Source organism: Aptenodytes patagonicus, chromosome 4, assembly GCF_965638725.1.
Source record: "Aptenodytes patagonicus chromosome 4, bAptPat1.pri.cur, whole genome shotgun sequence".
Lineage (NCBI taxonomy): Eukaryota > Metazoa > Chordata > Aves > Sphenisciformes > Spheniscidae > Aptenodytes > Aptenodytes patagonicus.
The window spans coordinates 26,393,288-26,420,227 of record NC_134952.1 but is presented as its reverse complement, the minus strand read 5'-3'; the positions used below and the strand labels follow the sequence as shown (position 1 = coordinate 26,420,227).

Below are 26,940 nucleotides of genomic sequence, written 5' to 3'. Positions count from 1 at the left end.
TCTGTAACTTCCCACTGCCCCATTTAAGTGAAAGAAATCTGCAGCGACAGACAACGCAACCGTTACCCTCTCAGAACCCTGGCACCGTGTGGTGCTGAGGCAGCCTGTACTCGACGCCTAATGGGCAAACACGCTCCACCCTTTGCTGGCCTTGTTATGCAACACCTTACCGGTGACCTCTGCCATCCAAAGGTAGAATAATTTTCCAAATTAATAGACTGTGTGACAGTCAGATGTGCCTCCAACTGATAAAACTGATTTAAGGGTGTGTGAGATCATTGCTGAGGCATGGCGGTACAAGTTTGATGCAGTGATGATGTATATAGTGCTTGCTTTGCCTAATTATGTAGGGAAATGTGGCCTACGTGGCTGCGTGCTTCATCTGTCTTGCCAGTTCTCATCCCGGCTGACTTCAAATGATTTAGCCAATTTTAACTAAATTTGACCAAAGGATAGGGTTTGCAAAGCTACTAATTGTTCCAGCTGTGGAAAAATTATTAGCTAGGTGGAGGGAAGCATGCCCCCAAGAAGGAAAACTTGTTTTTTTCACTTCAGTTGGCGGGTCAGGCCACACACACGCACGTGATTCAGCTAGTTTACACATGCACAACTGCTAGAGTAATAGTGTCCAAAGCTTATGGTGTCCCTGGGATGTGTGGACAGATCATATGTGGGCCTCCTAGACTCAGAAACCAAACTAAAATGTGCTATCACAATAGCCCTAAAATAGATATTCCCCATCTGCTTACTGCAGAGTTCTTGGAAACCTATAGAATCTGAAACTCAACATATTCCACAGGCTATTATTATATCAGGCTGAACTTGGGTGCGATCCTGTAGGGCAATTTCTATTCTGACCTTGGGCACTACCAACAATGATGAAAGTCTGAATGTATCAGAAAGGGATAGATATACTATTACTTGACAAAGTCCTCCTGTTATTTTCCAGTATTTTCTCCATTCCTTCTGGGCAGAAAGGATGGGTGAACACCATGCAACCTTGAAAACAGGAAAATATAAATAACTGATATGGAAGATACTTAAGGGGCAATGCAGTCTCTCACAAAGTAGAGCTAATTTGCTAACAGATGACATATAAATTGCTCAGTGGATCTATGAATTTACTTTTAAATTCATACCTATGATTTTTTGTATCCTTATTACTTCTGTTGTACCATACTGTCAAAAAAATCAGTTCATTTTGTTTTGGTTTAATTGCTTTCGTTGCATAAAAGTGCTACGTTTAAAATACCATATTAACAAATTTATAATCACTACACCTCCATTAAGAGTCTTTCTATAGAATGAATACTGTATTTGCTTCCACCTCACTTACTCATCTTCTGAGATAACTAGATGACAAGAAGGGCATTTCAGGTTTGTAGGGCATTTCTTGTTTTAACTTCAACAGCATTGCTTCATTTTGGTAGTACTCAATATTTAATGGGTTGTGGGAAAAATACTATATCAGGAGAGAGCTTTCTGAATTAATTAAATCCATACTGTATATACTCTATATTTGAGTCGAATCGTTTTTACATATGCATTATTCAGACTACTTTTATTCAGAGCTTTTCAGAAATGTTCTTTGCAGTCTCATCTGTAAGAAGAATTTATGGAATATCATGGTGGTTGTCAGAATGAAAGGCTTCACTTTCTTAACTGGAAAGTTTAGCTGAAAAATTGTGACTACAATGTATAGGAATAGTAATGGCTCTATCCAGTCGTCTTGTGGTGTATAGGATAGTAACATGCACACTGAAGACGCTCTACAGATTGGCAACATATCTGTTGCCTTTTAACAATACGGCAGCAATGGTAGTGTGAACATCTCACACTCAGTTCATTGTACTTGATACATCATTTACTTGCCAGATCAGAAACTTTAAGTTGTAATGATTAAATTAACAGTCTATTAAAGTCTTAAAGATTCTGTATTACATAAAATTATCTTCCCCCAGCCCCAATGTTTATGTATATAAATAAAACAATAAAATCTCCATATCTGACTCATGTGATTCTGACTCATTTTTATAATGAGGGTCTGACTCATTTTTTAAAAATCTTCTTGGCCAAATGAGAACAAAATTCCCTCACGAAGATGATTCATTTACTGTTTAGAAGGTATATGAAAGTGGCCATTAGGGGGTGATGTTCCTAAAACAGAACTACCGCAAATGAATAAAACAGTTTCTGTGCATGATTTTTCTCTTATTTTCATCATGGTACATGAGTTTTATCTTCAGCGTATTCATTTGAATCATCCTCATCAATGCCAATGTAAGAATAGAACTTGGCTCTGTACAACTTAACGTAATGAGAAGTAAAAAGAAAAGTCATATTAGGAAAAGGAAATGAATAGACGTTATTTTGCATAAAGTCTGCACGAAGTTAAAAGCTAAACCAGGAAGGAAGTTACCACCACTATGCTAGATGGGAGTGCTTCAGTGACATGTGCTTGCTTTTGAGAAAATCAGAACTCTTCAGATTAGTACTAGGAATAATTACCATGTTTATTTTATGTTTACCTGAATTTTTCAAAATCCATGAAGGTGAGTGATGAGCTTTTAAAATAGCCTTTTATTTATTCTAAAGTCTGACTGCAATTGAAAAGTTGGCACGTGCTTTCCTAAAAGTGATGGTTAGGATGCTGTACTCATATGGACTTTGCAAGGCATATAGATCTTTTTCATTAGATTTTTAACCAACAGAGTTGGTTATATGTGGTAATTTGAAAGGAGTTTGTCATTCATTTACATACACTGCAAAATTTTTGGTAACTATTTCCATGCATCATGAAGAGAGGAGTTAAAATATGTATGTTCTTTTATAGCAGGTACTCATGTCTTAAAAAATAACTTTTTTTAAGTTTCTATACTGAAATGCCTATAAAACTTTGTACAATTGCTATCTGGTATGAGATACTGTCTGTGAAAGAGATATGCAGTGGTAACCTGACAAAAAGTAGTGCGGAATAGGTGTAACTGAGTGAAGCAAATCTTTTAACATAAATCCCAAATACATCTTGGTGATCCTGAAGGTCAATACTAGATTTAGGATGAATGCAAAATATATGTGTGGAAGTTACACATTCAGTGCTTTCTTAAAAGTCCATAAATAAATTAATATTAAAATAGTTTTGTCACATCCATTCCTAAGTAAGTTTTGAATAGATAAATGTTATAATAAGAAGCATCCCTTTGACAAAAGGTGTGTATTCCCAGGCATCATAAAATAAATGATTTATGAAGAATAATTTTCCGGAAAAAAATTAATATAAAAATATATCCAGATTAGGTTACTTATATTTACGTTTCTATTTTCATTAACCACAAAGAAGAAACATGACAGTAACTAGAATATAATTTATAGATTTTTATAGTTTATAAACGAACAAACTTGGTAAGCTGTCATAAGTTTTGAATATCATAAAATTGATAATTCAGTTTAAGAAGTTGGAATAATTAATGTTTTACTTCCATGAAGAAGTAATCAAAGTATTTGCTAGCACAGACTATGCAAATAAACAATGACATGACTATTATCAGAAGAAAACATTAGCCTTACTATCAAACATCAAAGAGTGAATAATTTCATTTTAATGGAATTGGATTTTCTATGGAGAAACACCCTGTAAATAGAGGCTTAATAAAGGAATTTCATAATCACAGAACTTCCTAACATTAAGCACGTGGGTTACAGATCTTTGAATATACAGCAGTTTCCTAGAGATACTTTGCATGGTTTCATCTCAGTGATCCTATTAACTCTTCAGGCCGTCTGCATTCAGATTTCTCAAAACCCTTTCCACATTTCTAGTGATGTTTACATTTGGGAGGGTGCTCCCCAGTCCTGCAGTAAGGAGCAAGCCTCTTGTGGGTGCGGCTCTCTCTCTGCCATGTAATCCACTGGGAAAGTCTAGTCTTTTTGCAGCCCTACTTACAGTGTTCAACGATACATATCCCTCCCTAGAAAGTCCATAGTCCTGTGAGTTGGAAGAAAATAAAGTTTACTGATGCTAGATCGTAATTTGAATGGCTTTCTCAGTAGGGATCTTTCAAGAGGATGGTAAGCACCCTCCCTAACGGGACAGCATTCAAACTTTTTCCACTCAGGTAACAGGCCTTTTACATATCTACAACATGGCTCACAGGCAGCTCTGGAGCCCGTTTAGCCGTGTGTGAAGTCCAAAATGGACTTCATAGTGCTATATGTAGACTGCTGTCACAGCACGGTCAGTGGATTCCCAAGTCTGCGTACAAATTTCTTGGTGAAAGGGGTATGGTAGGGAGTTATCGTTAGTTGACCTTGAGAGCTGTAGCAGTGGTTTTAGAGTGGTTGCCCAGATGCACACACGCCTTGCCATGAGAGCAGAATAAGCATTCAATTTCTGCTCCTGGCTCATCTCCACAGAGAAGCTCTGCACAAAACGCCTCCTTCAGCTGGAGGAATTTGGCCTCAGAAGCCTGTTCCACTCCAGGTTGTGTGGGTCAGATCATAAGCTTTTTGAGGAAAATGTTTTGACTTGCCTCAGGGAAAGATCAAGCTCTAAATTTTGTCTGACATTTTTCCTTTTTGTATTAAAATGAATTATTTTCTTACCTGCATAGGACGTGTATTTTACATTTCAATTTATTATGTTTTATAAGGAGTTTATGACTCTCTGATGTAGTGTTAGTAAAGTGAAGATAATTGACTTTGGCATTGGATTTTGGATTTTATTTCTGTATCCTGTCTGAAATCCTTCACTGGCCCGTTTCTCAGGTCAGCCTGCTGCGATGTGAGCACAGGTGGCCTGTTGAATCTGTCAGATTGTGGCTGAGCACTGGAGCAATTAAAGGCTATGTTTTTTATTGGAATTGGAAGGTCAGCTACAAAACTATAAGTTAGTGCTGCATCAACTCCAGGAAGTGGTTATTTGTATTCATAAATATGTATTTCATGTTGGGGTTCCAGAAGTTTTTTATTCTTCTTTTTTTTTTCACGTTGAAAAAATAGTTCGAAGTTAACTCAAGGAAAAATGCACGATTTGTACAATAAAGCCCTACTTTAATGTAGAAGACAGCTAAAATAACACTCATTAATAATTAATTCTATGTGGTTTTTGCTACTTGCCAGATCTGCATTAATGTACTCTAGCTACAGTAATTTGATACTGAAATTTGACTATGAATACCAAAACCAATGGTCACAATTAAGATTCGTGTTTGTTGACTGAATATAAGAGAACGTGAAGGGTGTGGCCAGAGGTTTTAGCAGTGTTTCTGTGGATTTTCACTGCATGGTTGCCATGTCATTGGAAAGAAAGTTTTTGTTCTGATTATAGCTATTTTACAACATAATTGCACTGGTGCGTTGCAACTGCATGGTTCCAGGGCTAAGTTCCCCCTCCAAACATGAGTGCTTTCATCTTCTTTTCAAGTACAATCAAATTGGAGCAGCTTTGAAACAGGGATGTGACTAGATACCACCACAAATTCAAGTTAGTATTACAAGAGATTTCATACAATTCAGCAATAAAATCCAGCACTGAGGTTGTGGGAAGACTCTGCTTGCTTTCTCTCACTTGTTGATGCATTCAATATGCTGTCATAATCCTCAAGAAAGAAAGTGCATTTCATTGTAAGGTGGTTAAAATATCTGTTACTTGATGCTTCCATGCACGTATTTGTCCATGTGTCCTGTATGACTGTCTTGCTAATATAGTACTCTTTTTTTTTTCCCACAGTTAACACTGTAATTGTGTCATGCGTGGATACCTGTTCATCAAATAACACCACTTTTCCACTTTGTACTTTTAACAATTCTTGCAAAAGATCACTGCAACAAGGAAGAGAAAACCAGACTCTTTTACTGAAGGCCATTGTAAACCATTCCAATTTCCAAAATATTTCATGTATTTGCCAGTCCTCCAGGAGGGAACAACAGTCCCATACTAAATATACAGAGTGTGAATTCAAGAGAGATGTGAATGTTGATCATCAAGGATCAGGGTCAGTAGCGAAAAAAAGTAAGTAAGGGAAGAGAAACACTTAATTTTGAAGTAGTTAATTGCACATAAAAGATGTTTTCATTTGGTAGTTAAAAGAAAATTATAATATGCTGCTGGTTCTCTAGGGGCTTTGAAAATCTATGAACAATGGGGTTTTTTAGCTTGTCTTTGCATGGCTAGAAAATGCAGGTTTTATGCCAGATTCTCAGTGGCGTTCATTCCTGGCTGTCAGTAAACATGTCGGTAGCAAAATGCTGATTTCTTTTCTTTGAGGATCTTGTATAAAATCAGAGGGGGAATGGGGGTGGTTGTGTGTATCATTATCTTCAGGGGGCTTTGTATTGGTCTGGAAGGAGGGTGCTGTGAGAAAAGAGTGCCTTATCCAGCAGCCATCTAGAATACTTTTGTTGCAGATTTGACCTCTGCCAGCTGGCTTTTATGAACACTCTTATATCCTCAAATTTATTATTTTAATCTTGCTAAATTTTCTAAAATATTTCATTTATTTTTAAGGAGATGTAGTTTCTGATCAGTTTTCATGCTGAATTTGCTTTTAAATGTCATTGCGGAACTCTACATGTTGATTGCTGATACTATGTGAAGATAGGTTGTGAGCAAGTATCTGAAGAACTAAATCAAAGATGGTAACTATTCAGATGGCAGCTATACAAGAAATAACCATTTTTGTGCTTGTAGTCTATGATATCCACAACCGTGTAGTATCAGAAATGGCCTTGCATGTTTCATAGAAGGCAGCACTGAATAAGGACTGGCACAGCAATACAGAGAAGAGTTCAGCAACATCCACATCTTTTCAGAGCGGTAGCAGTGTATTCCTTCTGTGCCATGTACTCTTGCAAAGTACCTGGAAACTTTTGGGAAAGAGGATGCCTCTGAATTTTGCTTTCCTAACATTGTCAGCAACAGGGGCATCAGGCCAAGTCCTGAACGTAAGAAATTAAGTTCTTCTGCAAATGCATCGTTTTCTTATTACAAAATAGCTGTCTTAACAAGTATGGAAAATAACAAAACAAAAAATATGTGGACAAACTCTGTTGTCAGTTATACCTGTACAACTCTAACACTTTTGACAATGTCTCACCTACCTATGTTTCTTCTTAACATTGCGCAAGCCTCACAGCTTGTGCGGTTCGAAGTGAAACAAGGACCTTCTGCAACTGGTAGCAGATAGACTAGATGTACGCTTCAAATCTCTATCATCGTATGGCTTTTACTTGGTTTTTATTTTTTTCATAGCCTGATTTTTGTCTCTGTTACCTTTGATAACAGATGACAAAACAACAAAAAACTGAAAAGCTTTAAAGCTGGTAGTAAAGCAAAAAAGGGACTATAATTTGCAGGGGAAATATATTTTGTATAGATAATCAATGTTCTTCAGATCTGTTCAGAATAACTTTACATGGTATCCTTTTGTCCATTTTATCATAGTCGATAATGTAAAAGCCTACTGTATATTTTTACAAATGAGACAGAGAACTTACTTTATTGTTCTTTCTGAAAGTTGTCTCTTTGTCTACCACATGTTATGTAACAGTTTTGTTTTAATTTTTAGTTCCAAAAGCAAAAGGCTCACTTGAAGTGAAAACAAAAGATGTTATTTATTTCTATAAATATTTTAATTTCACTACGGTTTCCGAGAAAGAAGAAGTAGAGCATAATACTTACTACCTGCTGGAAATCCACATCAACAATTCTATAGTCGGAGGAAGAAATGCAGCTGAAGAATACCTAAATCATTCCTGTCTAGTGGCAATGATGGAAGACCAAAATGACTGTATAAATATTTCACTGCAACTGAAGTCTTACGTGGAATGTAAGTTACAAAGGAGAGTCAGAATGGAAATCAAACCAGAAACAATATGAATCTTGCAAAAAATCTCCAGTAGGTAGTTCTTTGCTTTCAGCAACCATTTGAAAGTATTTAAGTATTTCACAAGAAAAGAATACAATTTTGATCACCCCTTAGTAAAAGGCCATCTTTAGTAGGCAACTGGCAGTTTTTATAGTGATTTAAAGCAGGTTTAGCTGTGGCTTTTTCTTTCCTAGAAGCATCACAGCAAAGTAAGTGTCCGTACATTTTTTTGCTTAGCAGTGACAGACTCACAAATTGCATGTATGACAAAAGCTGGAATTACTTTTTTCCTCTCCCCTCCCCCATAATGGCATAACCCTGTTGTCTTGGAGGTCAATTAAAAAATTCCTGTTAACTTCAGGGGCAGAAGAATCAGGAGACAGGTTTGACTTTTCTTAATGTCATACTGCAATATCCTACTATACAGCCTTACTACAGTATACTTAAAAGAGAGATCTTCAGCTGAACTAGGCTTAGTTTTCCCAGAAGACAGCATGTCAGCTTTTTAAATTACTGTTTGTGCTGCAGGAGTTTTTTGGCTGATTGCCTGACCATGGTCAGGGCTTCCAGCGTGTCTATATGCAACGCTTGCCATCTGGGAATTGCTGAATTATTACATTCATTTAGTTTTGTATGGCAAATGCATTTTATGCTGTACCTTTGCTGGAAAAAAAACCGTGGTTTGGAGTTGGCTAAACCTATGTTAAATAAGTTCAGGTAAAATCGTAGAGAAGAGAGGGCAGCTTAGTTTTTTATAAATAAGTAGGTCTAGCTATGAGAGGAGTACCTGCTAACTTGTGTCAAAACTATGAGCTAACCACCCTTCGCTAATGGTGATTTACCTGGGAAGTAGTTATCTCAAATTAACAATAAAAATTAACAACGCATCTTTTTTCTATTTACTTCAAAACAAAGCTAGAGAGGTGCTCAGGGCTTTGACTAGGCAAGGTTGATACACAAGTCATTACAAGTCACTACAAGATGGGGTAGAGTACTCTGTTTGAAAGGAGCCTAAATGACTGTATAAAAGATATTTTTAGTTCTGAATTAGGAGGGATGAGCTGTGCTTACCTCAAAGAGCCATGGGGTTATTGGCAGTTACCTCATGACTTGTCAGTGGAGAAGATACACAAGGGAAGTTGATGTAGGTCTAATTATACTATTCTAAGTCAAGGAAAGGAAAACAGTGGTTTGGCTATAGTCTGTAATTTGATTTTATATGAGTCATAGTAACATAGTTGGTTTTTAAAATAGTAATTTGACAATGCTAAGGTATGCATTAACATGCAGCTGCCAAAGAAGTTTGGAAGGTCTTTCAAACAACCAGGGAAGAATGTTCCCCACATTCTTTCTCTGTGGTATACAGTCCTGGCTTGTACTAGTTACTGAACTAATTCCCTGCGGAATGTGGGTGCATTTCTGCAGCAGCTGTTGTCCGAAAGAGCAGCCTACCTCCTACACCCAGTCCCATGCTGATTCTCCCCCAAGGCAGCTTTGGTTAAAAGAACTCCCCAGAGGGGTCCTGTTGATGGCATTTCCTCACTTTTTGATAAGAAAATTTCTATATGTAGAATCTTACCTTCTCCTGTGTATGAAGATAGACCAGGAGGTTGAGAATGCCAGTACAGGTCAGTGATGTACAGTGGACCAATTCCTTCTGTGCTCCATCCAAAGAGGGGATATATATTACCCTTGTTCTATCTTAAATATAAATGTTGATCTTTGAAGCATTTTCTTCCTGGCTGAGTTGCATGTAACAGTTTATACAAATAGGAAGAGTTTTCATTCACTTAGCTATGTATAACTCTTTCAGACATGGGGAGACAGATACATATGAAAATGAAGCTAAATTCTAGATAGCAAACTTAATTTCAAACAACAAAGAAGGCTGAAAGAAAAAGGCATAATCTTCTCTTTTGCTTGAAATTTTCATGTGTGGGGATAGGCATGTTCCAAAACCTACCAAGATAGATTGTTCTGCTTTTTTCTGCCAGTGATTTCCTGCTTCATTTTCTCTCTTCTGCATTTTATGGACAGATCCAATGTGTATGACGAAGATCATTTGGCTCACTATGATTCCAGTAGTTTTTGTGTTTACTATTTCAATTGTCATCTACAAAATAGTCCAAGAAAATGAACAAAACTGTAAGTAACAAAAAGTAAATCTTCATGAATTTAAATTTCTATGCAATGAAAAATGTATTAATTTACAATAACAAAGCTGTTGATTATTAATGTGGTTCAGACACCAATATTTTAATTGTAATATGGTAAAAGCTTCTTATAGAGGGACTGAAATACTGAGGTGATTGATACTATCACCTCTCACCTCTCAATCGTGGATGCAAATCCAAGCTTGTTGATGGTGAATGAAATACGTTTTTTTTGACAGATGCTTGGTGGCCTGTGATCCTTAGTGATACGGACTTCTGGTTTCAGACTCATTCCAGTAGATAAAACAATTACAGTTGAACCTTGTTGAAGGTCTTAAGCAGAAATGCCAATGACCAATATAAGCAGATTGAAATATCCTTTCCTTCCTAAAGATGATTCATCTAGATCACAGTCAAGAAAAATGATAGGATAGATATCAGGAGATACGCACTCAGCTGTCTGTCCTGAAAATGGTTACCTAAATCCAGTGGTGGTGTAATCCCATACAGGTTAACCAAGCTGTGCCTTCTTAACCCCAGAGCTGAATTAAGCCCAGATAACATTTCTTCTCTTTGCTGTTATTTCAGCAAAGAAACTAGTGCTGTCATTTCTGAATCAGCACTATTGACTATTCCAAGTGATTAAAACTTCGCAATGAAAGAACTTGTCCTTAGTTCAGAGACTGAAACTCTTGTTTCTACAGAATGCCTTCACCAGCCAAGACAGGCTCTTCCTATGCAATTCACCTGGGATTTCACAGGCTGAAAACAGGATTTACAGTATTTCTTCTAGCAATATACAAGGAAGAAAGCAAGAATAAAAGTGTAGGAATACCCTGAGCAGGAGACTTTTGAGCAACCAAGATAAGGTCCTCTGCACAAAAACAATGCAGAAAATTGACCGCCTGTCAGCTGCTGGTCTTTGGTTTACATCCCAAGTCAGAGATAGGTGGTACAGGGAACACGCTCCTTTGCATCACTGTGGAAAAAGTGTTACTTAACCCGTTACCTGAGATAATAGCTCTTAGACGCTTTTAACAGCAATTTCCTGAGACTTTCTGCCAGTGTCAGCCCCGAGTGGGCAGAATGCCTCCAGAGAACCAGCATTTAGTTGCTATTACCATGCAGATGTCCATTCCCCTTGTAGTCCAGAGCTGCCGAATGGAGACCTTGGTCACAGGGGTAATAAAAAAATGATAAGCCATTCCATTCCCTGATCGTTCTTACTGTAGCCACAGGCAGTTTTGTAACGAAAGAGCAATAGGAGTTTAGCTTTAATCATAAATGAACAGAAGGAAGAAGAGTGCCCACACATGAAATGTTTCTGTGATTTTTTTGCATAGTGTAAATATTTTATGCATATATTTTTAATGAATAAGCAAAATAGTTGCTTAAAATGGCAAATCTGTGCCCTGTCCCAAATGATTAGAGAAACTCCTTACGAGATTATCTTGGTTAAAATACATGATCTTTTACTTATTGCTAGGCCCAAATTCTGAGACCTATTTTATGTATATAAAAATCCCACTAAGTGTAAATTAGGTCTTTATAAGTGGGCTATTAAATGCTCTAATTTAAAGGACTTTTATTTGTAATTTCAAAGCTACCTATAAATGTCGTGAGTATGATTTTCTATGCTTTGAGTCATAACATCCCATTTTTAAGGCAGAAGTATTAGTAGTGATGATTAATGTTTTACTGCCTTTATTCTTAAACATCAGTTTTCTATTAAATGCAGGTTTTTCAGAATTGCCATGGACACGGGCTGGGAGGAAATGATGCCCTTTTGAGGCTTCTAATTACTGATTTGTTTCTAGAATACATTTCTGTTAATAGAGGAATAGTGGTTTTATTAGTTAAATTTACAATGTATAACATTAAAAACAACATCAATATGTTACTGACAAAAAGACAAGCACATAAAAATCAGATTTAAGGGTTGAATTCCTTATGTGTGTATATTATGATGCCACCTTTAATTGCACGTCTACATACTGCTTTTTTCAGTGCTGCCCAAGGAATACAGCAGAATATTACTATGTGCCTAAAACAGCTGCTAAGAATTTTTACAGTCATAATTCAGTTAGTAGTTTTTCTCTTAAGTTGTGAGCACTACTGAAAGCTGTTAAGAAATACGGAATTATTCATTTCCTCGAGACCTTCCAAGACATTCTGCTAGGCAGACTTTGAGAATCTCTGAAACATTAATGAAGTTATTTCCATGAGTGCATAAAATAAAATTTCCAAATAAACTTGGTGGAGGTTACTACCGATCCATGACAAAGGAGCTAAATTAGAAATCAGTCCTTTTGCCTTTTCCCTTCCACTCTTGTCTTAGGACCACTTCCAGAGCTTCCTTTGACATTAACTGTTACAGTGCATGCTTAGGGCTCCAGCGCATTAGATCTCCGCTGGCTATTTGTAAAAAAATCATGACCTAAATAATGCTAATTTTATGGATTTCTTAAAGATGAAGTTTTCTAGTGTTCTCAAAAGAGAAAGATAAAAATCCATTCTGTTATGTAGAATTGGAGCAAGCCTGTCATCAGAAGCTGGCTGAGCCCTGAACTGCTGTCATTGTAGAACAGGGCTAACCATAACAGTTGCACAATCAACTGCAATAACCCCACAAGGGCACAGTATTAAGAGAGCAGGCAAAGGATGGAAAGACTGCGGAGTTTATGAACTGGGTGCTGAGGACAGTCAGAGGTGTTCAACCCAGCTCTTTCTCTCTCTGGGTGGTGTAGAGCTTGCTCTCAAACTGTGCTTCCAAAGATGAACACCCCACACTTGCAAAGAGTCTGTCAGCTTCCTAGGATGCCAGTACGCTCCATCCTTGCTATTCCACTGTCAGCATTGTGAGTCTGAACCTGTACTGGAACATGTACTACTTTGATAACCTTCCAAAATTTGTTCAAGGTATACAGTATAGAGGAGGGAAGGAATAATTTGAAAGGGGCAAACCTGAATGGGATTTCCAGAAAATTTCATTAAGGAAGATATAAAACATCTGGCCCTAGGATTTCCTCATCACCTTATTTCAAAACCTTTCTGTGTTATCATGGAAGGTGTTTAACAGTTTAAGAATAAGGTGTTTACCAGCTTTCCATCTAATCAGTGCCATATGTAATCCTACAGTTGAGGATAATGCATTTTGTTTAAAACAGATTGTAATCACAGAGTAGCAGCAGTTTCTACTATTCTAAGAAGAAAGCGTTCTAGACATGCAAGAAGAACCAGATCTGCTACTAAGATTCATCCTTTTCCTGGTAAGTAATATAAAAGTAAAATAAAAATCTAACAAATCTTGAGGCACGAGGAGGTCAAGAAAGACCTTTTAAGTCTTTCCTGTCAGAGGATGCTTCAGGTTTGTTTTCAGAGTTACCTTCATCGTACACAAATTTGATATGGCTGATGTTATGGAAATGTTTTTATATCATAAATAAATAATTCTGATGATGAAGCGATAAGAAGACTTATGTATATCATGTGGGAATGCTTCTCTCAGTCTTCCAAATGTGTTGCATTAATGACTTTGGGTTTTTTACCTCCTTTTAATTTTTGATCATGTTGTGTGCCACATTTGAGGTTTGGCAGCAGAGTGCTTTGTGTGTGTATGAAAAGTATCCAGACGTGTACACGTGTATGTATGCTCTATGTGTTTAAGACTCTTGACAAAATCTGCTACCAAAGGATGGAATGGATGGCTGTAGCAGGACTCAGAGAATGACTCTGCTGGCACTTTGTAGCCTATTTCTAGGGAAAATTTCCCACAAAGTACAATTTTCTAGTGTCAGATAGGAATTAAAATGTGGTCTTCTGAGAGTGTAGTATGTTTAGCACAGATAAATTAAATGGCATAGCTAAACTCAAAGTTTTGGTTCCAGAAATTATGATTTGGCAACAAATCTCTGTGTGAGGGGAAATTAGCAGCTGTAGCTCTGAGTGTTACTGATATCGCTGGAAGTCACATGCTTTAATAAATTCTGGTTTCGCGAAGGGAGCTCTATCTTTAAAAAGATTGACATGGACATATAGAATAATAGCTCTGAATGGCAAATCAACTTCCCTCCAAAACAAGAACAACTACAAAGCCAGCAAATGAAAAAAATGGTTTTAAATTTGGCTAGGCTTGGGTACCTCCCTGTTTGTTTTGTTGGTTCTTCAGGACTACGAGGAGACTCAATAATTTCTCTCTACAACTCAGTAACTCACGGCATTTCAGTTTTACCTCGGAAAGAGTGAATAGCTCCCTGTCTGTCTGAACTCTTCTGGGAGTACAATTTATGCTCCTCGCTTTTAAAGCACTGGCTACGTCTAAGATGTATTTATGAGCTCATTATTTTCGTCCCGCAGGAAAGGAATTATCTTTCTGATATCTTTCGTCTTGAATAACTTCACTAATACCACACCTGTTTTATCAGCACGTTCACATTGGCACTTTTAACGTTGTATATCCAAAGGTATTTTTGATAACGGAGGTTTATGGAAATTAAAATCCAGTTTTACTAGCTTTTACTGATGAGAATAGGAACCCCATATTGGTCTGTGATTCTTACTTCTATGTTCCTCCCACTTCAATCTGTCCACTTAACCCAGAAAGATGCTTAGTTGTGTGAACTGCTATAATGGGTTTTATTTTAATATGAAATTCCTTGGTTTCACACATCATAATTCCAGTCAATCCAGTCAATTTCCTGATTTATATCAATATATTTTAAAGTGGAATCAAGACCATATGAAAAGAGTTTATTTTTTCCGCAGTTGCTAAGTTTAAGATTTGCTACTGTGATAATGGATTATAAATACCTATAGATGACTTCTTCGACAGCCCTTGATAATATTTTAACTATCATTAGTGCATAGCTTGGAATCTTGAAACAAAACATTGAGATCCACTGAAGACAATACAACCACCCTGGAAACAGTATAGTGAGACTAAATAGCTATATATCTGAGAGGATGTGACAGTATCTCATCTAGATGAAAAGATGTATAGGTACTACTAAAAGGTTATTCAAAGTTCAGAAAGGATAAGGGAAGAAAAAGAAGGAAACCTATACTTTGAGAATGAGAATGATTTCCTAGGTAGACTCAGGAAATCACTGTCTTAATATCACTGTGGTCCTACAAAAAGATAATTTACAGCAGGGATGCTAGTTTTGTGAAACTGTTAGTGGCTCTATGTCCATGAATCGTTGCCATCAAGTCTGGTGGCCAGAGGAAAGGGGGGAAAATGTATAGTATGTTCTCTAGGATAGGATTAAAATTACAGCCTTCCAAATTCATGGTACTACAAAGGCTTAAGCATATATAGTGAGGATAGGGGAGCTTTAAAGCATTCTGGTCATAAATGTTGACTAAACGTTGTCTGTGCTGTTAAGCCAAAAAAGTATGCACTGGAGCGTGGGCTGTACAGAGCTGTTTTGTAGACTTTGGATCTACCATTGCATTTATGTAAAACAGTCCCTTGAACGGTATGAATTGACAAAACACATTTGCCCTTAAATGCAGCCACAAGAGAAGGGAAAGAGTACAGGGTGCTGCTTCTTCAGTACAAGAAGTAAGTATTCTTTAAGTGGCTGATCTGTATTTCCAGATGCAGAGCATTTTCATATCAAATAGGACTTGATAGTAGTAGCACCTGGAAAATAATCCATAGAAGAAAAGTCAGTTCCTTGCTTTGTGTTCATGACAGAGAATCTTAGGGAGATTCCCACATAAGAGACTTTTATTGCAAGAATTTCTTTGAGGAGCTTTCTCAAATTGAAGAGGCAGTACAAGAGGTTTTGGAACAACTTAATTAATAATAGCAATTAGAAGGACTAGACAGTATTCCCCACAGTGTTTTAAAAGAACTCAGATAGAAACTGCTGAACGCAGTTAACTGCTTAAATCAGCCTCAGTTCCAGAGAAAGGGAAGGCAGCTATACTTACTCTGCTCTTACATCTTTCCCTTAGCCCACTTTCCCTAAACCACCTTTTCCACTACTAGTAACTGATTTAGTATAGCTATTCTCATACAGCTGTATCCTAAAAAAAAAAATAAGCCTGGGGACATGGCACAGAATTACTTGTTGGGAGCAGGCCAGAGTGTGTGAACTGTACGCTACATTATTTAAAAAAAAAAAAAAAAAAAAAAGAGGTGTTGCACAGGAAACAGATTGCATAAATCAGGGCGTTTAATACCTAGACTGAATCTTCCTAGCAGGCTCTTTTCATACTGGAAGTTTCATTAATATAATTATATGGGTTATACGTAAGTGTGAATTTATATTACTAGAAGTCTACCACTATAAATTCCCATTTAGACCTTCTTTTCCTAGCGTAAGAATGATATTCCTTGTTTATTTTTATCCCATTTTGAAAGCAGCATAAGGTCTATTGGAAAAAAGGCCTGCTCCCATTCCTATGCTAGAATGGGACTGTACAGACAGGGAATCATATTGTTAATATCATTGTTATTACTCTGCAGTCTGCGTGGGCAACCTTAGTTCAAACACAATGCCTTGTTCTACATTGCTCAAAGGGTATACTTCTCTCATTTTCAGCGATACTCCATTGGCTCACGGAGTCACAGTTTGGTTCATTACATTTTAGGGTACGAAGTCAGGATTCCCTGACTCACTTGTCTGGCTCACAGTAATGCAAAGTTAATTCTGATGGATGGTAGTTTTATAACTCATCCTGAAAGAAGGACATTGTAGGATCATGGTGACAACCAGGACTCAGAGAATAAAACCTCAGGGTTTCTGGCCTGCAGGTGTTTTCTGGACTGTTTAGATTTTGTGACATCCAAAGCATTTGATATAAGTGGGCTTGACAGCTGTAATTTGCACATAAGAAACAACAAGACAAATTTCCTCTCAGTCATTTGAATTCCTGTATTGTTTTCTGTGCTATCCTATTAAAATAACAGTTCCTCTCCTACAAGATTAGAGGAAATAGGCAAAATTCTGCCATCTCTCTGATGTATTGCTACTGCTTCAGGTTAGTTGACAGGGTGGAAATAGAAGCAAATGCTGGCTCAGTAGTGTCAGGACTGGCATCCCAGTGAATTCAGACTCACTCCTCCTTGTATTCTGCAATACATTTTCTTTTTAGCAAAGAGGACAGGCAAGAGACATTTTCTACAGCAGCAAATAGATGCAAAGCCAAGAAAGGAGAAATTTGTTTAATCTTGGCCAAGTGAAGCATCACCTGTTTGATTCTGAGCCTTCTCAGTTCCTGACATAGCAGAATAAGTTGTCTTCCCCTCTGCAACTTAGATGAATAATGCTGGGAAAAGCAAAGCTTGTCACAGTATTCAATATTTAACACAGGCTTACGTGTTTCTGAGATGCAACATTACCAGAGAAAAATGTGAAGCCTTATTACCGCTTTGGGTCTTTTTTTATGTTTCAGAAAGGAGGATAAAATCTATAGGATGCAGGTAATTTTAGGGAGCTTTTCATAGCCCCTGTATGCTTTCAGTAGAGCACTGATGCACAAGGGGCCATTTCTCTGCTCAGTTTGCGTGCATGCAGAACAGCGTTACACACAGGCTCTGAAGGGATAATCAGCCTACATTCCCATTCTCTCCAGGTTCATCCTGAGTGTGAAACAAGATGGATTGCTATTTTTAAAACTACCCCAGTTTTATTTTAACTTTGCTTTTCATATTCAGTTGCTTAATTACCAAGATCGAAACTCCAGTTTTTAATCGCATTTGTAAAGAGAGAAGCCCAAATGATACAGTAAGCGGAGAAGGGATGTAGCTACATGTAAGTGACACAGTTCATCCTCTTGTTATGAACTCGGTAGCAAACCCATTTGTAGGTTTACAGAAGTTATGGTTGGGGACAGGATGGACCTGGAGTTAAGATATTATTTGTGTTCTACGGTAGTTCTTTGAAAAATGCATTATATCAATGACTGACTTCATTAGCCTGACAATGCTATTTCTGCGTTTCTTTATCTGTATCCCAGTAAGATATCATATCAGTATCTGTGTTGCCAGTGTGCTAAAGGCATCACCACACCTTTCCCTGCTTCTGAGGTGCATGCTGTCATCTTTGCTAACAACTGGATGATACCCAGTAGTTCTCCCTGTGTGTATGACAAGTTAGCTGAGGCCACATCACATGTTTCTGAGCGGCAATGTGGGCTTCCCTTATGTGAAAATGAATCAGAAAGTTCACACTCTAAATTTCAGTTGTTTCCGCTTAACTGGCCAACTGTAGGTTTTTGAATTTTAGGAGACTCTTAGTTAACCCTAAATTTGCATGCTTTTGTATTTTCACTACTAGTAAAATTTCCAAGAGCAATTTAGTTGCCTACCTTCGAGCTGCTTCCCAGAGAGACTTAGGATCAGCGTGTTGTAGTCCTACTAGTATCAAGAGGAACTTAAATAAAAAACATGGTTAGTACTTTCAGGAGTTCCTGACATGTATCTGCATCTCTAGGCACTGAAATCCCACCGAAACACTGGCTGTCCACCTCTGCCTTGTGTTCAGATAGGTCTTGATTATTTTCAAACTTGCAGATTCAGCGTTTAACACTCTGCAGATGTATTTGCTGTTTAATAATATTGATAAAAATGATTTTAACTTTAAATAGTGAAAACCAGCAAACAACAGATTCCACTTACTGCACAGACCACAAAGATACTTCCCATAATTCCTGAACAAGAGCATTGTCATGTGGGTGCATCAACTGTAGAAGGTAAGTAAATATCTTACAACTCCGATTATTCTGTTTTGCCTGATATTTTTAGAATTAGTACACAATATCTGCTCAAAATTAATTACTACTTCTTCTAGCCAAGTATATGAGATGACAAACTGGAAAATGTGTTTTGTGAGAGCTAGGTGGCAGGGAAACAAAATCAGTTTTCTTCTGCTACCAGGAGTCATCTATAAACTAATGTGTTAGCTTTTTAAACTCTGTGTGTCCCTGAAGGCCCCAGTGCAAATTCTGACACTATTTTTCTGGTGTAGAATAGTGTCCTGGACTTCAGCATTATGTTGACATTTGTTTCTGACAGGCAGAGGAAAGAAGGAATTTGCAAATGATCTCTGAAGAGAATCACGTTTGAAAGAAATAGTTTGCTGATCAAATTCCCCAAACAAAAGAAATCGATTGCTCTGTTGTTATTACGCCAGTCAGAAGGAGTGACAAGAAGTTGGGTTTCAGCTTGGAACTAAAACTAGTCTCCCACTTCTAACTTTCTCCGGCCCTTGTACTCCAGTAATTGTTTCAGGAAGTCCAGATGTAAGGAAACAAGTCTGAAAAGAAATGTGCAGTAAGAGATACCTCTTCCTGGCAATACTTGTAATGCCTAGAAATGGAACAGATGCTGCTTGAATAAGTAATATGGACTAATATACCAATTGCATAGACAAGGTTATGGCTACTTGCACAGATTACATTACTGTTTATGGTGAATTTGTTAGGTTAGAAGCTTAAGAAGGTCCTTCTTTACATCTGTTTAAATTGGATGGAGTTTTATTTAAAACTCAATATCATGTCATGCTATCTTTTTAATGTGTTAAAAAAATTGTACTGAAGAGCAGTTTGATTCTTGTGCTTCATGTGGAACCATAAACAATGAAGTTGTATGTTGAGAGCAGAGCTAAAGGAGAAATTTTGAACAGCATTGCTGACGAAAGATGAGGTACTGCCATAATAAATCAATAATTGAGCTAGATTATTTTTTGGCTTTTGAGAGAGACTAGCTGGGTTACAGGGCTGTGTATTACAGAAATTAAAAATACTGTATACTTTTTAAGTGATTCCCATCCATAGATCTTACGAGGACTTACAAAGGTGGAAAGTTGTCATTATTACTATTCTAGAATGAGGATATCAGGAGGCAGAAAAAGATAACATGACTTGGGAAGTCCGTGACATAGATGAGAGCAGTTCTCAGATCATCTGAGTTCAGCTGTTTGCCGTTTGGACGTCACGAGCTTTTGCTGAGTGAGCAGGCCCTTTCCCAGAGCCCCATCAGCCTTTCCATAGGGCAGCTTCCTCCTTTCTCCAGGGACTCCTCCCAACCACTTCAGTGCTAGACCATTTCTTTTTCTGATACCTGTCAACTGTCTCTCAGGTAAAGCTTATCTTCCCATAGCCCTGTCTGCCACGTACCTGCCCACCTTAATCGTTTCCTGTGAGAGCATTCACTCTTGGGTTAAAAATAAGACACTTCTAAGGTTTTAATAGAATGTGTTGCTAAGGGGGTGCCCACTAGTAATCAGTGCCTTCATTTATATAGTATTATGGCTGATCAGTAGCACGCTTTGTTCTTCCAGGATGTTGGGTTCACTAAAATTAATCTTTTAGAAGAAGGAAAAAAAGTCATGGCCCATTCCTGTGCAAATTTAACTTTTGTGTTCCTAGAGGTGGGAGTAACTGTTGGGATCGACCTGCTAGCACTCCTTTTGCTTTCATTATCTTGTTATGTATTAAAGGGTAGAAAGAAGAGATGGAACAACTTTGCAGACCTTTCTTTGATTGCTCCGTGAGACAATATATGAGATCCAGGACACTTTGGGATGAAGTTATCCCTTTCCTTAATCTCTGGGTCAGTGACAGAAAGAAAAAGATGTGGAATCTTGAGAAACCCCAAATACCTTGGAGGTATAGAAGCAGGCTTGCGTTCCAGGTCATAACGCAGTCTTCGTGTCAGAAGGACTGCTGGTGGTGAGGTGAAAGCTGGATGTGATACATGGGACTAATGCCGAATACATGAAATACATGAAACTGTAATGTTACATGACATTGTGTGGAAAGATTATTAAAGGGTGTGGCTGGGGAGGCAAGAACTTAGGTCTAGATCTTGCCTTTCATCCCATTAGGTTTTGAATAACATTTCTCAAAGAAATATTGTCTCAAAGCTAAATACTCTGTGAAAATAATAAAAGCACTTTCTGCTTTAGTTTTGCTTCACTTCCTGCAAAGCAACACTACCCCCTTCATCAGATAAGGTCAGATTCAACTCATTACTACTTGTGTTTGTGGGTGGCTCAGTGGCTAACGACACTGCAGTTACAGGAAAGCTTGCTAGCTAGAAGTCCTTTTGGTTACGTAGGCTGTGGAAGGAGATTGTGGTCTACTTTTCTCATGAGTGCTAGGGTTGTCTCTATGAAGTCTCAAGACTTTAGAGACTAGTCTCTAAAGACTAGTTTACTCAACAGGGAGGAGCTGGCTGCGTTAGAAATGCTGCACATGAACACCTGAGTACCCAGACTGAAAAACACCAAGATGATTAAATTCCCAGAATTGACAAAGGCAGTTACAGACTCCATCAACCTGACAAACCCTGTTTTTTCCCAAGAAGGAGATGGGGTGGAGATAAGACGTGTGTACCAGGAGCTCCTTGATCAAAAAGCATCATCTTTGTATCACGCTACCAGTCGCTCCCCTGAGGCACATGCATTTCAGACCACCGACACAAGAGCCTCAAACAAGGAATGGGTTCTAGCCTGAGCTAGAAACCTGGGAGAGCTCCACTGGGGATAGTGCTTACATCTGCCCTTCCCTGCTTCAAATCTGGCTTCAGTCCGGTTGGTAAGAGTTACCTCAATGCCTGCCCTGGATCAAACAGGCAAGACGAGGGCAGGCAAAACACTTTTGAGTTATGCTGTTCCTCATTTCCAGCTAGCTGAAGCTGCACTCAGAGAAAGCAATAACCACAGCACGAGTGTTTATTTGATTTTTGTGTAAGGAGGCTAGCTACACAGCAGGTGTGGTAGCTGTAACAGAAGCTGTAAGGAGGAGGAAATGAAAAAGCAAGGCTCACTCTTCTGTCATTATTGCTACTGAGCTGGAGAACCTGTGGATGGCCTCAGCAATGGCCCTTAACCCAACACACCGAAAGCTGAAAGGCTCGACAACATTGGTTTTAGCCACAGGAATTTAGGAAGTTAAAATCCAGATCGGACAGGAGAGCAAAGTATAAGGCATATTATTTGCTTCTTGTTCCAATCTGTGACAGGGAAGTGTTTGTCTTGTATTATCATCTATTAAGACGGAGAGAGATCAATAATCAATGACACATTGCTACTTTTTGCTGAATTTTTCTTTTTATGTTAGAAAAAGACATGTTTCTTTTTGTGTTTTTTTAAATGTCTTTTTAATGTCTTTATATTTAAGACAATAGTATTGATCATGGAATGTAAGTATATTGATAGACATATGACCACACACACATGTGTGGTCATGTTTATCAATATACTTCTATCCTATGTGTGTGTATATCTATGTATCTATATGTGTGTGTATTTGTGTGCGCGCGCACAGAGATGCATGCACATGCTCCGTGACTTACTGTTCATGGGTTACTATCACACTGACAGCTAATTCAGCTAATAAAGAAATATACCAACTTCTGCACTTGTACCTTTGCCAAAGGGGAATCATCTTTTCAGCACAGGTCACTGAATGTCTCTGTGTATTTTCACAGTAACTATTATTATTACATTTGAAGTTCAGAATCCTCCTCTCTTTCTGCCATCTTTCATTAAACCACCATATTAGCAACTGGCCTGGAAAAAATGAATGAGCCAAGTGCTTTAAGACAGTCCTGTCTTTACATATGACAGCTGTAGAGGTATTTCCTTAGTGCTGTCAAAAGGCAACATTAATTACTGCAAATTTCAAGGCTGCTCTTTATTTAGATAGGAAGCGCGAACATTTTATTCAGGCAAATATTTGCATTTGGAGGCAACGCTGTTCAGGGGACAGCACGCTAGAATAAGGCTCTGGAGACCTAAGTTTTTCTGTCTCTGCCGATGACACCTCATTACTAATTTGCACCGTGGTAACAACTGTTTATCCTCAGCTAAAACAGAGATTGTGTAGCGCTTTTAACTTACAAAGCACTACTTGCATCAACTGGTACTTTTAACTTTAAAAGCACTACTTGCATCAACTATTATTTTTAGCAGCTCTAAAATGCTGTGGGATGTGTATCTGGGTCTGCTTTTTTTTTTAAGTGAATACTCTCTTCTGTGACAGATGAAAAGACAGAAACAAGAAGCTGGACTGATAGCAAGAAATCTGGGAGAGCAGACCAGAAGGATAAATACAGGATTTATAAATAGTGAGGCTACTAGCTCCCTTTACTTAAAAAAATGCATGTGAAACCATAAGAGGACTAACATTTCTGAACGTACTCGATTCAATGGTCGTTCTCTAAAAACTGTGGGGGCAAAAAGTTATTAGAGTAAGAAATAAAAGTGGGCTAATAAGAGTCAAATCACCACGCGCATTAGAACACCCGTACATATGGTGAACAGCCTGTCTGAAGGTATTAGAACATTCAGCAAGATGTTTTTGCTGATGGTTAGCCCTGAAATCATTGTTCCGTAGGGAAGGTTTTGGCTAAACTTGCCCTTGGAGGCCTAAGAAAGCCTGTCCCAAGGTGTGACTTCTCTCTGTGTCTGTGTCCTGCCCTCGTGGCGGTCGGTCTTTCCCCAGCGGCAGGGCCACGTGGAGTCCGGGCAGATTGGCCGTGCAGGTCTCGCTGGCCTCTTCCATAGCAAAGGCACACTTCAATCTTGCAGTGATCAGGGCAGAATAACAGTCACGTGTGTACAGCATGAAGAGTAATTGTGAGCCCTCTCCGGCAGTACTTCTGTCCTCTGCCTGTTTAAGGGGAGGCAGCATTGTATTCTCTGAATCAAAAGGAGCATTAATGGATTTCATGAAAGACTAGGGACAGAACAGTGTTCTCTCTTATTTGGGGAAATTCGAGACAGATACAGACCTGACAGTTCCTGGATGAAGTGCTGCCATTTTATGAGGAAAGGAAGAAGGAAAAGTCAGTGTCTTAAAGCCAACTGTTGTGGACTTTTTTTTTTTTTTTTGGTAAAGAGTGGCCAGTGTCACGCTCTGAGCTGTTGTTAGATGAAATTCACACAGATTGGTCACTGTTACCCCAAATGCTTTATTTACTGCATCAGTCTCTTTGACAGTCAATGCTCCAAGGACAAGATGAAACAATCTTAGTGTGCTGCCTCCCATTAATTCTCTTAATGAAACCGGTGGACATGTCAAAGGCTGCATAAAAGCTAATGGAAGTTCCACATCGGCAATTGCCAATGATTTTTAGTACACTGCCTTCCGCTGTCAGCACTTCCATCTCTCTTTGTAAAGAGCTTTGAGATCCTTGAACACGTAAGGTGCTTCACGTCTCTGTATTTCTTTCAGAGTGACAGTGTAGCTGTGTAGTTAGATAAGACAAGTTGGCCTCCCAGTGAATATAGAATTTAAGGCGCAATCTTATCTTCAGGTGAAATGGATTCTAAAACTGGAACATAAGGTAGATGACAGGTAACTGACAGGGAGGACGCACAGGGGAAGCATGCATATGGCTAAAAAGGCGAAAACCTCTTTCACAGAAATGGTAAAATAAAAGAAGTTGATGGGTGCCTTTCCTCTCTTACAGTCTAAAAGCACGTGGAGACAAAACCTCCTACGTGGGGTAGTTGGCACAAGAGATCGGTAAGTAACCAAGTGATTCCTATCCAGCTACATTCAGAGTGTCATCACTGCTGTCATTTTCTAAGGATACCCTCCCCTAGCAATTTAGAAATTTAATTGTGCAGAGTCCAGTCTAATACCAGGAAAATTCAATGCAGGTCCACCTAGGGTATTACCTGGGCTTTGGCTCAGGCCCCTGCTGCCTTCCTGAAGAGGTCTTTAAATGCCATCATTGCAGAACTTAGTAGCACAAACAGAAAGGGCAACTAAAAATATTCCTTGCCTGCTTTTCCTTATGTGATTGTGGCTTTACAAAAATGTTTTCATATTTAAAAGAATCCCTCTCTCTGTCGTTGAGCAAGACACCCACACAAACAACAGAAGATACCAATTATGCAGGGGAAACAGTGAAACTTGTAGTTCAAAACATTCTAGCGAAGGCACGTACCGAGTGTACTCGGGAGCCAGAGGAAGATTACAGTTAAACTGTTTTTATAAATCATGCATGTATTTGTAAAGAACAGTAGGTGTGATTTCAAATTGCTGGGATCCTTCCCATTATCCTTTTGACACTTTCTCTGAAAATAATCATTTCAGTGCTCAGAAGTGATAGTACTGTGGTTAAAGTCATCATAAAATTGGGTGTGATGCTGCTGAAGGCAGAAGTTCCTACTAGTACTGACATACTGGGTTTGCCAGTTGGCCATTTTTGTAAGACATCATTTTTTATGCTTTCATGAATTCCTGTAGATAACTATGGAAAAAGATTTATGCCCACATGCAGCCTTAAGTTGTTTTCAGGACTGCATGCAGTCGCTCAATTACATATTTATTTTTTAAATATCATGAAAGATAATTCCTCCTCTGTTTCTGCTTCCGTAATAGATTCAAGTCTTAATCATACGTTAAAATGAAAACTCCTCTCAGTACGGAAGAGCTCACAGAATCAGACTGCTGAGCACATTCCAGGGTACTTGGCGCAGTTGTTGGGCTCTGCATAAAATGCGTGCCAGGATGCGTTTCTCTCCAAAACGGACACTTGGAGGTTTTTGAAGGGAAGCACTCCTGCTTGCTTGCAGAACTGGATGGTAATGGGCGCCGTGCAGGCTGTTTAAACCCCCTGTTCCATCAGCTGGCATCTATTTTCGATGCATTGTATCCTGCCTACACTTGTCATTTTCTAGCTCACTTCAGCAGCTGCTGCCTCCAGTATGATTTCACAGCCGAAGAAACACTTCTTATCCCAGTTCTTACGATGTAAAGGAAAAGGGAGACAGATGTTGTTATTGGGCCTGCAGCTACACGAACTACCAGAATGGGCGACAAGCTACATTTGCTTTTTCGCTCCGTGTGAGAATAAGAAGTACAGAAATCCTGTGCTTTTACCCCTGGCATTGTACCTAAAAACTACAGATGAGCTTGATTGGGATCCGGGCGTTTTCATGTTTCAAGGTTCCTCATCACATGCTACTTTGGGAGCTGCAGTCCAAATTCCAAAAGCCTCATTGATGATTACTGAGGAGTATTTTTCACTTGGCAATGTGGAAAAAGCTGCTCTTATTTCATTATTCCAGATTTGTCCTACTGTATATATACCAGTATAGTATGGAAAATGCAGTTGGGCACACGTTTGCAAATTCTTCTGTCGAGCTGGTGGTTTGGATTGGTCTATTTTTATTTTCTTCCCATTAGGATAATTTAGTTTATTTTGGCTCAGCTGCAGTAAGACCTTGTTAATACCCCAAATTTAGTTCTGAACACTGCTGCAGGTGGAGTAGTTCATGAAGAGATGCCCAGGAGCTAACAGAGCAAGAGATTCTGGAGTGGAGGCAGATGTCGCACAAAACTCTTCTCCCCTCACCTAGCTGCCGGGAGGGAAGAAGTGAGCGAAGCCTGCCCAGTTATTTGAAGGAAAGAGATCAATCACCACCCCCCTTTAAAAGAGAGTTCCAGACTGAACCCTATGTAGACGGAGACACTCTGCAGAAACCCAGTTTGAGACACTTCAAGGACATCCTTACTGGCGCTCTTCAGCCTGGTGGATGTGGTGAATGCTCTCTAGGGCAGCTCCTGGCTCTGCCCGCTCTTAGGTTGCCAGGCTTCCCTGAAAGTGAGTAAGGCCCAGTGCTTCTCACTCAGGTTCCTGTGTCATATACTTGGGGGGCAGGTACCTAAACCCCCATCCTGTTGGCAGGTACCACTCTTAGGTCTTTTGCTCCGCTCTGATGCGTATCTTCTGTTTTGTCTGCCTCTTGGTTACATTGTTGTTTTCTTTTGCAATAAAGAGGAGAATTCATTACTGTGAAAGTCAGAAGAATGACATTCAAGATAAATTGGGAAAGAATGCTTTTATAACCGCCTCTTTTTCCTGATACCGTTTTCTCGTTTCAGATGTCGCCATATGAAATATGATTACTATTGGATGAAAGAAGGCACATCACACACCACAGAAGACA

General features: G+C 38.7%; 1 protein-coding gene across 1 annotated transcript; it reads left to right on the top strand.

The window, feature by feature from the left end:
- Positions 1-288: 288 nt before the first annotated feature.
- TMEM156 (transmembrane protein 156) lies at positions 289-26,940 on the top strand. The gene is given in 9 exon segments (XM_076337525.1): positions 289-294; positions 2,381-2,552; positions 5,729-6,010; positions 7,566-7,826; positions 9,903-10,010; positions 13,186-13,287; positions 18,617-18,721; positions 24,450-24,505; positions 26,876-26,940. Coding segments are annotated over 8 exon segments (1,041 nt in total). The 3' UTR covers positions 24,455-24,505; positions 26,876-26,940.